Below are 16,053 nucleotides of genomic sequence, written 5' to 3'. Positions count from 1 at the left end.
GTCTACAATTATAAACATCAGCGCCTACCTTTAACAACTCCATGTCACTCGCAGTATTTCTACCAAGCAACGAACAGCTAAAGGGTGTCCACGATGAAATTGCCACACTATGAAATTGCGCTAACTTTTTAACCGTTGGGTAGAATTTAATGAAAATTTGGGTGGATTTAGTTCATAGTGCATTATTTACATCCTGCAAGTTTTAAAGTCCTGTGATCAAAACTCGCGGAAATAGAGTCGAAAGAACAGCTCGTGCGTGATAAAATCTTGCGCATTCATCACGAGAACAAGGATCTCTCGCATTGTTCCATTGCTAAAACGTTGGGAATCGCGAATTCCACGGTGTCGCGAGTGATTAAGCGGTTCGAGGAACGGTTGACCACCGATCGGAAGCCCAGAAGTGAAGGAAAAAGTATTCCGTACAACACCAAAAATTACAACCGCGTAGTTGGGACCTCCAACCAAAATCCGAACGCCTCCGTTAGGGATGTGGCTAAGAAGCTGCACCTAAACCGAAGTTTTGTCCAGAAGGCCAAAACTAAGGCTGGGCTTCGAACGTTCAAGGTACAAAAGGCCCCTAATCGCGACGAGAAGCAGAACAAGTCCACCAAAACCCGTGCCAGGAAGTTGTACCTCAACATGCTGACGAAAATTGAATGCTGCATCATGGACGACGAAACATATGTGAAGGCCGACTTCAAACAGATCCCCGGCAACCTGTTTTTCACGGCCAAGGATAAGTTCAGCGTTCCGGAGCATGTCCGCACTCAGAAGATGTCCAAATTTGCGAAGAAATTCCTGGTTTGGCAAGCCATCTGCACGTGCGGGAAGCGGAGTGCACCTTTCGTGACCCAGGACACGATGAACGGACAGGTGCGGCTGCTTCCTCTCCTGAAGGCCCACAACGTCCCAACAATCTTCTGGCCGGATTTGGCCTCATGCCACTACTCCAAGGACGTGCTGAAGTGGTATGCGGACAATAAGGTCAATTTCGTGCCGAAAATGTTCAACCCTCCCAACACTCCGGAGCTCCGCCCCATCGAGAAGTACTGGGCGATTATGAAGCAGCACCTTCTTAAACGACCTAAGGTAGTGAAGACAGTCGAGGAACTGAAGAAAGTATGGGTTTACATGCAAAAAACGGTTGATTCACAGGTTGTGCAGAATCTTATGGCCGGGGTTAAGGCCAAGGTGCGGGCATTTGCGTATGGACTGTAAATAAAATACGAGTAAAATGGTAAAATGAAGTTTAATAGTTATTTCTCAATCCCTGAAAATTTGATGGCAATCGGATGAAAACTCGAATTTTGCGAATCAATTATGTGTGTGGCAATTTCATCGTGGACACCCTTTACCCTGTTTAACTACCAGGAAGTCTGCAGTTACGACCGGTTTCTGAATCCAATTGCATGAATTTTGACATGCATATTCAAAAACGGAGCGTTCAGGGCCCGCACTTAGAAGGAACTATACACCAGTGAACCCTAAAAATGTCATACGTCGCAAACAACCGTAAAAGAAAAAAATGTTTATAATTACGATAAATGAATAATTTTATGTGTATTTATTATATTCAACAAGTGTATTTCAATAACAAAACTAATTCAATGATCGGTGATATTCAATAACTTGTAACAAAAATTGTTCTTGTTCGGAATTTTTCGTCAACTTTCCATTAAAATCTGTAGCCATCTTTACCGCTCGTTCTGCTATATCGTTTACTACATGTAAAGCTGCTACCCGGTTCTGCGCGCTCAAATATTCCTCAGATTTGTACCATTCAGCAGGATCGCTTTTTAGAAAATCTCGTCCAATTTCCAAAATATCGAAAAACACGTGTGTTCCCTCCGTCACAAAGTCACTCAACAATGAGCTTTTCGATATTAGTAGGTCTTCTTGATGGCTTGAATGGTTGAACTTCGACATTGCGTTTCTTGATGCTCAAAGATGGCTGGTCATAAACAATTCTCGGATCGTGCAGTGCTTTGATCATTTTTCTTTTCTCCTCAACTTCTACTCCGTTATCGAAAAACGATAATGCTATTGTCGTTTCCGTTAAGTACCACAAGTGATTTGAAATCACACGAATTGCAACTTGAGCGTACTTTCCGTTATGAAACCTGTAAAGATCTTGGATGAACTCAAGATCCACCCTGGGAGCAATAGCAGCATTTGTCAGCCGATACCAATACATTACATAACATTGTGCAATAAAAATACACAATGTTTTGTAATGCCGCATGAGTGCTGAATCAATGTCGAGTTGATCAGCAAGCATCCATATTTTCAGTACATAAATTGCACGAGCCATCCATCTTGCTCGGATTATAGCTCCAGCCTTCCGGAAACGAGCTCCTTTCGGAGGGATTTCACCGAGAAACATGATTACCAGCTACAAAAGTTCCTCATAATCGCCTCGAGGTTGCTGTTCGGTTAATTTTTCTACACAGAAATCAACGATTGAATTTTTCCAAGGAGCGGCAAGACGCTTCATCGCAGGATATTTTTCTATAGTTCTGTATTTGTTAGTTTCAATCGAGCTATCGTTCAGGCTTTTTTGGAATTCTTTGAAATCGTCGAAATTACTGGATTTTGAGTCATCCCCGTGAACTTCAAATATATGCTTAAGAACAATTTCGGCCACATGGTGTCGACAGGCCAGTGCCAGCATGTTTTTGCTTAGTAGCTCGGGTAGCTGGTTTATCACACCTACGTTGTGTCCCGAGTTTACCGCAGTGGTATCAAAGCACATAGCTGAAACTCGCTCAACTATACCCCAATCTTCGATGACATCTTTTATTGTCGTTGCCTCGATAATCGCTGTCCCTTTCGAAAGGGCTGGGACGGCCAACAACTTGGACACGTTTTCACCAGTTACCAATATTGGTAGGCGATCTACTTTCTTCCCGTTTATGTCCGGCAGAAGCTTACCATCCCAATGAACGGTAAGTGGAACGTTCGGTTTGAAATGGGCTCGAATCTGAAATGTCAATGATAAATGATAATTGGTATAATAACGTGCAAATAGAATCACATCAGAAGTTAACCTACCTCTTCGGTCAGCTTCTCACGGTGTTTCATACGATGGCGTCTGATCGAGCTGTAGTTTACTGCATAATTGTTTTTGGAAGAGTCGATAAGTTTATCCTTGATAAGCGCATCCAATAGCATTCCTGCGTTTCTATCCGTCATGCCAATTCTGTCTAAAGTAGCAGTCACGGTAGACGTCAATAGTTTGATTTTTTTTACGAGATCTGTCTTCATTGCCATGTGATGAACCCGGTTCCGATGTAAAATTATGGAACAGTATATCTTCCGTTTTACCGCTGATGTTTGCATCATGAATACCCTAAAGTTAATAAATGTATTTTTCTGTCAGAACTTTATGTACTGCCAATTTAGTTTAACGGTAAGAATGATTAAAATACCATCTCTGCTTGAGGAATCAATAAACAGTTAAATTGTTCCGATAATTTACGAATGAATTGCTGCCGCCAGTAGATGTCACTCTGATTATTCCGTTTTTTAATTGATTGTAGATCTGCAAATAAATTATTTATTATATAATATATTTCACAATACGTATATGCAACTACATACATCGCCAGGCCTCAAAAAGCCGATTAATCTCCTTTTTAATTACATCACTTCGCTTCAGGTTATCCACTAGCAGGTTTCCGACTTTTTTGGTCGTTGCTGTGAGACTTTCATTTATGGGAATCTTGTCAACAAGTCGGAAAAAGAAAAACACCTGCAATGTATCTCTGTTGGTCGGAATCTTCTGCAAAACAAAGTCTGCTTTCACCGGTCCCACAAGGAACACATTCAAGTTAGAACGCAACACCTTTTCTGTACTCATGATGCGGTTTCTTACGTGATTGACATATTGAAAACAAATACATTGGCTTGGCTTACTAGGGATAATTTCCTCATACCAGTGTTGGCAGATAAACTAATAAATCATGAGTGGAAAAGTTATGTCTTTAAGTTTTATTGAATAACATTTTTTCTATAAGTCCTACAAAATTTCGGTCCACCACAAAGTTGTAGCTGACAAAATTTTCTATAAGTGCAAATAACAAACATAAGTGCAAATAACAAACCGCCATGCAGGACGTTTAGAATGATACCAACGAAAAACTTGATTTTCCCATAGTAATTCCCTCACAGCTAAAAAAAAGTAGTGTAAATTTCCGTTACTATGATGCACATAAATGGAGCGTCATAAATCATACAAATTTACATTATAAATCGTGTAAATTTATGAGACATGTCATGCAATATTCTATATATTGTATGCAACTTTCCACCTTTGTTTGCAACATTTTTTGTAAGCTGCTAGTTTACGTGAAAAGGAAGTTTACATGCATGAATGTTTGCATGCATGGATGTTTACATCACCAGTAAAATTCAGATTTGTTTAGTGTGCATATGAATTTCAAAAGGTTTGTGCGAAGTCAGGTTGTAACCAAATGGGCTCAAATTTTGGCTAGATGATTAGGACCCAATATGGGATCGTTTAAGACTTGTGGAGCAAAAACTTCTAAATTTGCATCAGTCTATTGCGCATGTGTCCCAGTTTCAGGTACTCGTCCATGAATCCGATGTATTGTTACCGTAAGTTGGCGTCCCTTGCCAATCTCCGTTCCGTTCCAAGAAGACGTCGGAATGCGATATCCCGTGACTCGCCCAGGTTTGGAAGAACGTCTTCGTTTTTGGGTAGGGGAACAGTGTAACGACCTTCTGGACCTCTTTGAACTCCACGTTGAAATAATTCTTCACACTTTTTCTCCTCCAGAGAATAAGCGTCCGTGAATTCCACCTCCTCGCACGACCAGAAACGTGCCATCAACCTTTCCAAGTCCTCGGACGTTGAGAAATGGCACTTGACTTGTAGGGCATTGATAGGAGTTGAACAGCCACCACATACTACCCAACTGAACACCGAGTCTGTAAGGCTTGGTATATATTTGCCGATTGTAATCCTTCGCCCCGATTCGAAGAAAGCCTCGATGCCTAGCACAATGTCGACTTCCTTGGACGTGAAGAATGCAGGATCCGCTAGCTCAAATCCATTCGGTAGAATCCACCCTTCCGTGTTGATTGAGGTTGTAGGGAGATTCGCTGTCATCTTGGGTAGCACCAAAAACCTCATATCTCGCGAGAAATCCGAGATTCGCGAACGTATGACCGCTTGGACTGTATGTTTGACCTTGGTAGCCCCTTGTCTTATACCAAGGACCGAGACGTTGACCTTATTCCTGATTATCTTCATCCTTTGGGTTAAACGTTCCGATACGAAGTTGCTCTCTGAACCGGAATAAAGAAGAGCACGGGCGTGGTACCTTGAACCAACGTCGTCCTCGACGATGACTACCGCTGTCGCTAAAAGGACTTGCGACGTGAGTTGATTAGACGTACCGCATACCGAAACGTCAGTGGCTGCCACGTTAGCCAGTTGGATTGAGTTGGTACCTGAGGAGCCTTGGGATTCCTTGGAATTTGAAGGATGATTGCCCCCAGCAATCGCTGCGACCGAGGTACAATCGCGTCATCTGCCGTTAAAAGGTTAATGCTTGAACGAATTTGATAGCAAAGATTTATTTATTTATTTATTTATTTATGTCGTCAATCAATCGTAGACCAGTACATCTTCAGAAGAAAGGTTTGTGTGTTTGCTCATGATATGAAGTCTTTGATATTATCTTAACACGACCGTGGCGATCCAAAGAGAAAGTAGATGAAGAGAATCGATCAATGAAGATAGGATCTACAGTGGCGGCCTTTAAATTAGCACAATTGGCCGATTTTCATACTAGCCAACTTTGGCATGATGCAACTATGTTTTGTTATGATCAATTAAGCTAAATTTTGACACAGAACTACAATTATGCCTAATTTTGCGTGTATGTAATCTTAAATTATTGGAAGCGCTTGCCGGAAATTGACCGACTGGTAGAAAATGGCCAAAAATTATCCCAATTAAAATTCTAAATTTCCTAAGTGTTATAGTTTTAAAACTTTCAACCATTTTGCCAATAAACGACGGCGTGCTTAAGAAAGTTATTTAAGGTGATTCCTTGTAGAGTCCATTTTCGATTACACACATCTCGGAAATTAGAGTTCCATTTCAACTGAAATTACTACTGCATGTATGCTGCAGCGCAGCAAACGTGGAGTAACAGTTTCATTGTAGTACGTGTCGTGGAAGCTGATATTTGTGCACTTAAAGTTTCGAAGTGGTAGCGAGAATAAGAATCTCACAGCGAACCACCTTAAGGATTAACATTTAATAAAGATGTTCGAAAATATGGATTGAATGGCGTAATAGTTGATGGAGCTTACTGCTATTATAATCGCTCGTATACTGCGCAATAATGGCTCGAAATTATCATCAACCTGTTCTTCAAGCTTCCGCTCTTAAGCCTGAAGCTTAAAAAATTACCTTGCTGCAAACAAATTCCGAAACGGTGCCCGTTGGCATTGAACCAGGAGGATGTTTTATTTCAAACGCAAATGTGGTTTCCCATCCAATTCAACCAAAAAATCCAGCCGGAAAAAAAAGTTAGCAAACAATCCAATTGAAAACTATTCGAGAGAAGGTGAAGATGAATATAGGGATTGTGGAATTTGAAAAAGTTTTTAACTTTGTTTCGCTTTCTCTCCCAGTCATCGTCGCAACACAAACACGAAATCTGCTGCCACCAGCTGGCATTCCGTTCCGAGTTATACTTGGATTGATGTTTGTTTGGTTTGTTTTAGTTACCGGGAAAATTGATTATCCTTATAGCATTGAATTGCTTTTCATGTGGTGGCTGAAGACCGGGGCGAATATTCCGTTACTGTTGCTTGGGGTAAGTGAATTGCAGAATGCCTTTACTGTGCAAGGAAGAATATTCAATTACGGCTTTGTGAAGGGCAATTGTAGTGCTGGTTTAGTTCCAACCAGTGCAAGGCTCGAAATTAATCCCAATCCGTATCATTTAGAAGCACTGGTGTTAACTTCGGATTGAACCTGAATAGTAATCTGATAGCACAGGGCTCGTACAGAGTTGGTATGCAAGGTGATGGGTCATTGGGCCGAACGCCATAAGGCCGAATAAGTTATGATAACGGAGTTGCACTCTCACTTTAAATTTTCTAGAGTACACATCTCTGGAAACCCTATGTTTATTCTATTAACTGTTCTGCCAGAACACGGTTAGCGATTTTCAAACCTGTTGTTTTTTTTGTTTTTCTTTCAACAGTTAATTAAGGAATTCCAGTAACTTACCGCCAGCCATAGCGATTTTCTTTCTAGGATTCATTCACATATAGTGCTTTCAAGTATCACTTAGAAAATTTGGAAAATATTTCAAGTATCTAACACGTGCGATGTTTCCCTTTTTATACAGCAGAACGAACTAAAGTGATTACGTATTGTGTTCTCTTTCTAGTACACTGGAGTCGCTTTTTACGCGGGTGATACGTCCCGCGTAAAAAAAAACCGCGTAAAAAAAAACCGCGTAAATTCCGGAATCCGCGTAAAAAAAAACCGCGTAAATTCCGAAATCCGCGTAAAAAAAAACCGAGTAAAAAAAGACCGTGTAAGAAAAAACCGCGTAAAAAGCGATATACCGCGTAAATTCTGAAATCCGCGTAAAAAAAAACCAAAATCCGCGTAAAAAAAAACCGCGTAAATTCCGGAATCCGCGTAAAAAAAAAACCGCGTAAATTCCGAAATCCGCGTAAAAAAAAACCGCGTAAAAAAAAACCGCGTAAAAAAAAACCGCGTAAATTCCGGAATCCGCGTAAAAAAAACCGCGTAAATTCCGAAATCCGCGTAAAAAAAACCGCGTAAAAAAAAACCGTGTAAAAAAAAACCGCGTAAAAAGCGACTCCAGTGTACTCGTTTTGAGCACGTGGCTAATCAAAGAAGGCTTTGCCGTTGCGTAGCGCACGTGAAATGAATCAATTTTGCTTGACGGTTTCAAAGATACCATAGCTTGCTATTATCACTGCTTTATATGGACGCTAAGATTCAAATATACTGTGAAATGCTTTGGAATAATCTGTCAAAACCTCACCGAAAAATCATTTTTTCACAATTATCTTTCCATACATTGATTTCTCGCAAAAACTTTGTTCTAAACACTTTTAGAAATTTTGAAGGCGCACATTTTTGCCGAACCAATTAAGATACTATCTCCTTTATTTGAAGAGTGTTGGGGAGCGCACTTACCGTGCTGGATTCTTCAGCCGTAGGTAGCCTTGATGTTTACGAACGGCGACAGGTGCACTATTGGGAGAGCCTTTGGGGTTTTTTGACGACGGCGAAGGACACAAAGGAAAGACACACTGCACTCGAATGCAAACTAAACTTTATTCTCCTCTTCGTGTCTCGGCTATCGTGCTGCCTGTGGCGCATCGTGTAGAGTGTAGTGGTTCACATCGATTGTTGTGTGTAGTGGTATACAAGGTAAGTAGTTCAAGTAGGTAGGTATAATTCAATGATGGGTAAGTATAGTGTTTATAAATTTTGTTCTTGTAATTTAATCGAATTCACAAAATAATCATTTTACTTCTCATTCCAGGTTCTAGGTTAACAGCATCATCAACACGGCGGCCACCGTTGAAATGCCCTATTTCAACTATCTACGACGACTTGCTTAACGATCCGGCTGAATCGTCTTCCTCGCTTACCGCTGATTTGGTTTCATCGATTGGGAGCAGGTAAACCTCGGTGACTGCTCTCTTGTAGACACCTTTGGCTGTACGGACTAGAACAACCCGTACGTGTCCATCTTCACCTGGTGATATACTGACTACACGGCCTAAATTCCACTCCAGTGGTGGAAGGTTCTCCTGCTTCAATAGGACTAGCGATCCCACCTTGACTTTCTTTCGAACACATTGCCACTTGGAGCGTTGATGTAGTTCACTGATGTAGTCACGAGACCAGCGTTTCCAGAAATCTTGAACGCTGCGTTTCATTTCCTGGAAGCGATTGAGCCGACTGATGGGTTGCTCGGTGTAATCGGGCTCTGGGATCGAGTACAGTGGTTCTCCCACTAGGAAGTGGCCCGGAGTGAGACTGGTAAGGTCTTGTGGATGGCTGGACATAGGTGACAGTGGTCGAGAATTTAGGACGCTCTCGATTTGAGCAACCGCTGTAGTCAACTCTTCCAACGTGAACGATCTGTTTCCTAGGACTCTTGGAAGGTGGTGCTTGAATGATTTAACCCCTGCCTCCCACAGGCCTCCGTGGTGAGGGGATCGAGGAGGGATGAAGTGAAAGTTGATACCGCTCTCCAGGCAATATCCGTTCCACCATTCCGTAGATAACTGCTGAATGTACTGCCGACGCAGCTGTTTCAGCTCCCGATCTGCGCCGACGAAAGCCGTTGAGTTGTCGCAGTAGAGGGTCCCGACGCGACCGCGACGCGCGACGAATCGTTTTACCGCATTGATACACGCGACGGACGTTAGATTACTCACGACTTCGAGGTGTACCGCCTTCACCACCATACAAACGAACACGGCGACGTATATCTTTACGTTTGCTCCTCTCCCAACTAACGGACGGACACTGAACGGCCCACAGTAGTCCATGTCACTATTTGAAAACACTCTAGCAGGAGTAATTCCCACCGAAGGCAGAGGTGCCATGAACTGCTCAGTTGGTTTTGGGGAACATCGAAAACAAGTGATGCACCGATGAACTACTCTGTGCACGAGATCTCGTCCGCGAAGTGGCCAGAACCTTTGTCTGATGGTCGAAAGTAACAGCGTTGGTCCTCCGTGCAGCGTTCTGAGATGGAGCGAGCGAGCGATCAACCAGGACAGCTGATTGTCAGCGACCTCATCGCCACCATAACCGATCATCGATTATCTGGGATGGCAAAATACCACTGGATATGCGGTCAGCGGAATTCTCCTTCGAAGGAACATGTCGCCAGCAACCGTTTTTGGTTAGCTTTTGGATTTCCGCTATTCTGTTTGAAACGAACACCTTCCTAACTGGATTCAGTGCAGAACGTTGCTGGAATCGGACCAGAAGATTGCTGTTCCCGAGAAGTTTGTGGTTGTTCTAACTTTTTCCATCAGCTGGCTGCCGAAGAGGGCTGCGCAAAGGTCAAGTTTTGGAATAGTGAGTCCACGTAGAGGTGCAACGCGGGACTTAGCGATGAGTAGTTGGCATTGGTACAACCCTTTTCCATTCGGCGAAACTACGTAGACACACGATCCATATCCGTGGTCGGAAGCATCACAGAAGCAATGGAGAGCGTAATGGTTGTTCGTGTTTGCTAGAACGCGTCGGGGAACCTTCAGCATCGACAGTTCAGGGATCTCACCACGGAAACGTATCCACCAGACCCGGCTTTCGGGAAGTTCCTCGTCCCAAGGATTGTGTATCGCCCACAGCCTTTGGATGAACATCTTCGCACTCATAACTACGGATCCGACTAATCCGAGTGGGTCGAATAACTGCGCCATCTCAGAGGCCACTATCCGCTTGGTGACCTTCTCCAGTGGCGGTAGGGTGCTCCATTTTCTCAAATTGAATCCAGCCAGCTTCAGGAGCTCCGCTAGCTGCTTGCTCGCCTCGATGGCGACCTCCAAATCGTCCTCGCCAGACAGTGCGTCGTCCATGTAGAATCCGCTGAGGATAACTTTCGCACCTAGAGGAATCGCGACGGGAACGAACTAACCGGCGACGGGGAGGAAGCTACGACAACCGAATACGAATACGTGTTTACCGAACCGGGTTCGACATGCGAAGATATCGGACGCGATGGTGGTGAAGCATACGATTGCGTTTCGATTGCGGACGAATTCAATTGGTCTTGCTCGGAAGGAAACACCTCACTGGATACCGTAGAGCATGCCAATGCTGTTTGACCGGCGGATTTCACAGCTACGGTTGGCGACGACCAATGCAGAAGAGTGTGGTGCTTCTTCGAGCAATTCCTGCAGCTACCACTGCTACAGTTTTTCGCCAGCTGTGATCCCTTCAGGCAATTGATGCACAATCCATGCTTCTTCACCAGCTCAAAGCGTTGCTTCGCCTCCATTCCGATAAACTGATCGCATTTGAAGAGTGGGTGTGCTTGCTTGCAAAGAGAACATTTGCTTGTTATCTCTGTTGCAATGTGAGTGGAAATCGGTTTGGGTTTTGTAGGCCTTGATTCGAAAGGTGTATTTGAAGGCTGCAGCAGCTTGACAGACTGCAGCACTCGCGACGTTTTCCGCACAAATTCTACCAGTTTCTGGTAGGTAGGACGTTCTTCTCCCTCACATGAGTTTTCCCACTCTTTGAGCGTGCTAGAATCGAGCCGTTTGCTCAGGGTCTCAACAAGCACCGTGTTCCACAGATTAACCGGGTTGTCCAGCTTTTCTAAAATGCCCACATGATGATCAAATTCATCGACGAGGTCGTATAATGTCGACGACGAAGCCCTTTTCACACAAGGAATTGCGAAAAGGGCAGCGAAATGATGTTTCCGTAGGAGGTTAGGATTATCGTATCGCTCACAAACCGATTTCCATGCGATCGGATAGTTATCGGAATTTACTTCCAGATTGGCGACCATGCGAGCAGCTTCACCCTTGAGAGCCCCCTTCAGATAGTGCATCTTCTGCACCGACGAAAGATGAGCGCTTGCATGGATCATGGGCCGAAAAATGTCCCGAAAGACAATCCAGTTGGATGAATTGCCGCAAAACTCGGGGATGTTGATTTCCGGCAACCGCACAGAATGCATTGGTTGCACCGGAGGACGACGATCGTTCGAAGTAGAGGGTTGAGGGATTACCGGCAACTTGCTGACGAGACGCCTTCAGCTCGAAGTACAAATTCTGACCATTGTGACCTTCGAGCTCTTCGATCTCGTCCTGGACCCGTGCAAAATCTTTTTTGACCCTCTTGATATTGATCGTTGAAGTGTTTGATCAACGCGGCAGAGCCAAGAATGGTTGCTCTTTGCCGCAAATACGTTTTTAATTTTGCAGCCGTAGAACGTGCCTCACGTTTCTTCGGTGATGTCATCTTTATTGGCAACAATGAAACAAAATCGCACCCACCTGGTATCGATGAATGAGGTTACCTCTACCGGCCTATACCCGTTCGCTATGGAGGATTCCGAACTTCGTCCCAGAATCCGGAGTATCGTGATGCCGAGAAGAATGGTAGGCGATCTTCGATGGTTTGATCCGCCTGGAGGGCCAATTCACCACGATGAATCCGAAACAATGGATACCACAAGCCACGCGGTACCGGCGACGATGACAATGGCGTACCTTCCAGAAGTTTCTGCAACACTTGCTCTCGGGTTTCGGCACCATAAACTGTTGGGGAGCGCACTTACCGTGCTGGATTCTTCAGCCGTAGGTAGCCTTGATGTTTACGAACGGCGACAGCTGCACTATTGGGAGAGCCTTTGGGGTTTTTTGACGACGGCGAAGGACACAAAGGAAAGACACACTGCACTCGAATGCAAACTAAACTTTATTCTCCTCTTCGTGTCTCGGCTATCGTGCTGCCTGTGGCGCATCGTGTAGAGTGTAGTGGTTCACATCGATTGTTGTGTGTAGTGGTATACAAGGTAAGTAGTTCAAGTAGGTAGGTATAATTCAAGGATGGGTAAGTATAGTGTTTATAAATTTTGTTCTTGTAATTTAATCGAATTCACAAAATAATCATTTTACTTCTCATTTCAGGTTCTAGGTTAACAGCATCATCAACAATGAGGTATGGCAGTTTTTTGCATAAAAATATGATTTTTTTTTAAATTAAATTAAATGTTTTAAAAAAATCGCTCTCGCAGATTTCCCATCATAAATGAAAAAAACAATGATCTTTCAAATGGAATTAAAATCTTGCAAATTGTTTTGCTCCTTTTAGAGATATTGACAATTAAAAAATGCCAGTTTTTTGAAGAAAATCGTCTTTGACTTTCCTATTGAAAAAGATAGCAACTTAGTTGCTTCAGCAAAAATATTTGCCATGTCAAGAACATTTGTTTTACGAGAAATGAACGTATGAAAAGATATTCATAGTAAAACAATTTTTCAGGGGCCACCCTAACTTGCTTGTTTAAAAAAATCATAACTCATGAACCATAAGAGATGGAAGTTTGATGGCTTGAGCAAAGGTACTGCAAATTGATTCTTCTGCAATTTTCTAGAACATTACACTGGTATATCTCACATGATAAAAAAGTTCACATATTCAATTCACCAATTTTATGGACCACCCTAATTTCACTAACTTAAAAAATTGGCCAAAAATATGAAGAAACTTTCCGCAAGACATCATATGCCTAACATCAACGGTTTTAGCGCAAACATTTTTGTCTTCCTAAATACGGCTTTGGGACCATTGTGCATTGTGCCGAAAGTAGATTCGTTACAGCTTGGGCACATCCATCGGCACACCTTCGGCACAATCTTGTAGGCATTGTATTGTTGTAAATAAAATGGGAGCACTGCTGAATAACTATCATTGAAGTTGTTCACAACATTACGAGCTGTTTTTGACTGTATATTCAGGACCATCCTCTAATTTAATATACCAGAGAAATTCAGACCAGCAGTTCGCTTTTAGATCTAAATACGAAATGTAGGTTCTAGAGTGGGCTCAAGAGAAAGAGGCAGTTATTAAGGCCCCATTGGCACCCTTAGTTTAAATAATGATGCAACTCACACAAAACAAACTACAGAAGTCTATTCATCATCCTCTATAGTTGGTCTCCAACAATGTTCTCCACCGGTTCCAACTCTTTCCGGTCGGTCCTTTCATATCACGAAAGGCTAGGTTTCTGGTCTGCCTTTGAGGGCATTATAGAAGACTAAAACATAGGACTTTTATTATCTTATGAGCACCAAAATTTCGTAGACCCGCCACACCCGCGTCATCCTAAATTCGATTTATCCTTGCGATTTCAAACCAAAACTTTCAAGGTGTCAGAAAAACCGGGTTGCCGGGATAGATATTTTTCCAGCAATCACAGCTTGCTCTATGACCGGCACAATTGGCACACCTGAGGCACACTGACAAAAATATGACCCAAGATAGGTGTGCGGAGTGACCTACCCTTTGATAAAAATACACTATTAGCTTATCAGAGCCAATAATGATAATGAATAAATACGGTGCCTACCTTGGTACGTACGATCATAGAAAAAAGAACGTTTCAGTTCCTTGACGAGATTCAAGGCCAACGATTTGCACCACGGGAGCGAAACTCGAAGCGAATTTGTACTTAGTAAATAAACAGCTGTCAGAATCATCCTTACATAAGCACGCTTCAGGACAGAAATGGTGGACTGAGATTCCCAAGCAGTCCGACTTGGAGAACCAAGTCAAACCAAACAACGAAAACTACAACAACGAACGAAACGTGAGAAAATTCTTTAGACCAGTGCACTAATTGAACGGGAAATTCAAACCTAACAATCAACACAATTATTTAGCAGAATAGAAAAACATTTATTTAGATAAAGACTAATAGAACGAAAATTTTATTATCTAAACATTTTTATCCGGGAACCCTTATTTCTTCTCTCTCTCTCTCTCTCTCTCTCTCTCTCTCTCTCTCTCTCTCTCTCTCTCTCTCTCTCTCTCTCTCTCTCTCTCTCTCTCTCTCTCTCTCTCTCTCTCTCTCTCTCTCTCTCTCTCTCTCTCTCTCTCTCTCTCTCTCTCTCTCTCTCTCTCTCTCTCTCTCTCTCTCTCTCTCTCTCTCTCTCTCTTTCTCTCTCTCTCTCTCTCTCTCTCTCTCTCTCTCTCTCTCTCTCTCTCTCTCACTCTCTCTCTCTCTCTCTCTCTAATTCCCTGTCTACCTGTCTGACTGATCCACTTACTGCTTTTCGTGGTGATGTCCCGGTGGGTGGGAAAAATGCACACCTGGACCGCGATATTGACGGCGCAGCTCCCTTCTAACTCCGTCCGAAGTTAGGTCCTTTAAAACCGACGCGTGGGGTCAGGCTTGTGGTAATAACGGGGGGCACGGTATGCCGAGCGGGAGGTGGTGGGACGAAACTAGAGACAAACAGCCGTCAAACGGCTGCACAACTGGATGAGCGCATTGTTGCAAAACCGCATAGTACATCATTTACCTTTTTGTTCAAACTTAAATCGCGCACACACTACCTTACTAAACTTATTCAGTAGTAACTACACCTAATCAAAAGGAATTAACGAACAATTAATTACACTGAACATAAAGAAGTGTCATTTAAATATACCTCTACAAACACACCGCGAAACTATACCAAAAAACTTCACAGTCCTGCCTCTTCCACGGGTTGGATTAAAGTGGACGAGAAAGATCTTGGGATTCCTCAGAAAGGCCGCTAAAACAATTCTTGGCCTTCGTTCCGGAAACCGAAAAAACGATCTTATCAAAAGGCGATCTCCGATTACCTTCCGATACTATCTCTTTTCCTCCCAAGTATCCCACATCTGTCTAGCTCATTCCAATCTTTAACTTAAAGTGTTTTTCTTATTATTAAATTTCCGACGACAAGTAATCCTACTGGGAGATTATACTCAATCCCGCGGATCAAATTTCATGCCACCTCAAATGAGAAAACTTACGCGCCTAGTGAGCGGATGAACAAGTAATGAGTGAAATTTCATGCAGGGATAATTTACTCTTGATATGAGTTCACCAGTTGCATACAAGTGAACTGGGATAGTGCGTGTCGAACATTTGTAGCATTTGAACTTCATGCTACATTAATTTAATATATAATTCGAATACCGCTACAACATCCCAAGTAACATTTCAAGTTTTATTGTTGTTTGAAAGTGTTCTACAAGTCTAAATCATGGTTTTCAGAACCCTTATAAAACCCAAATTGCTACTTGAGATGTTTGTTTACGTCTCATCCTTGATGTCAAAGATGGATTCCGTCACTTGTAAAATTAGGTATTTCTAAGCGTGTAAGTTTAGCCTTTCACTTTACCAAAATTCGGTCTAATTACCCATTCATCCTAATGGCATTCGTCCTTTGGTTCTACACCGGTATTCAAAGTTTTAATGTGGTTGAAGCGAGTATCCACAAATTGCA

General features: G+C 42.8%; 1 protein-coding gene across 1 annotated transcript; it reads right to left on the bottom strand.

The window, feature by feature from the left end:
- Positions 1-10,005: 10,005 nt before the first annotated feature.
- On the bottom strand, positions 10,006-10,632 carry LOC135713264 (uncharacterized). Its single transcript, XM_065236354.1, has one exon. It carries the CDS (start codon positions 10,630-10,632, stop codon positions 10,006-10,008), a length of 627 nt encoding a protein of 208 aa, XP_065092426.1.
- Positions 10,633-16,053: the final 5,421 nt, after the last annotated feature.

Source organism: Ochlerotatus camptorhynchus, unplaced genomic scaffold, assembly GCF_037179485.1.
Source record: "Ochlerotatus camptorhynchus isolate MF236.1 unplaced genomic scaffold, CSIRO-AGI_Acam_v1.1 ptg000550l, whole genome shotgun sequence".
NCBI classification, from domain to species: domain Eukaryota; kingdom Metazoa; phylum Arthropoda; class Insecta; order Diptera; family Culicidae; genus Ochlerotatus; species Ochlerotatus camptorhynchus.
This window is presented reverse-complemented; position numbering and strand designations above follow the sequence as displayed.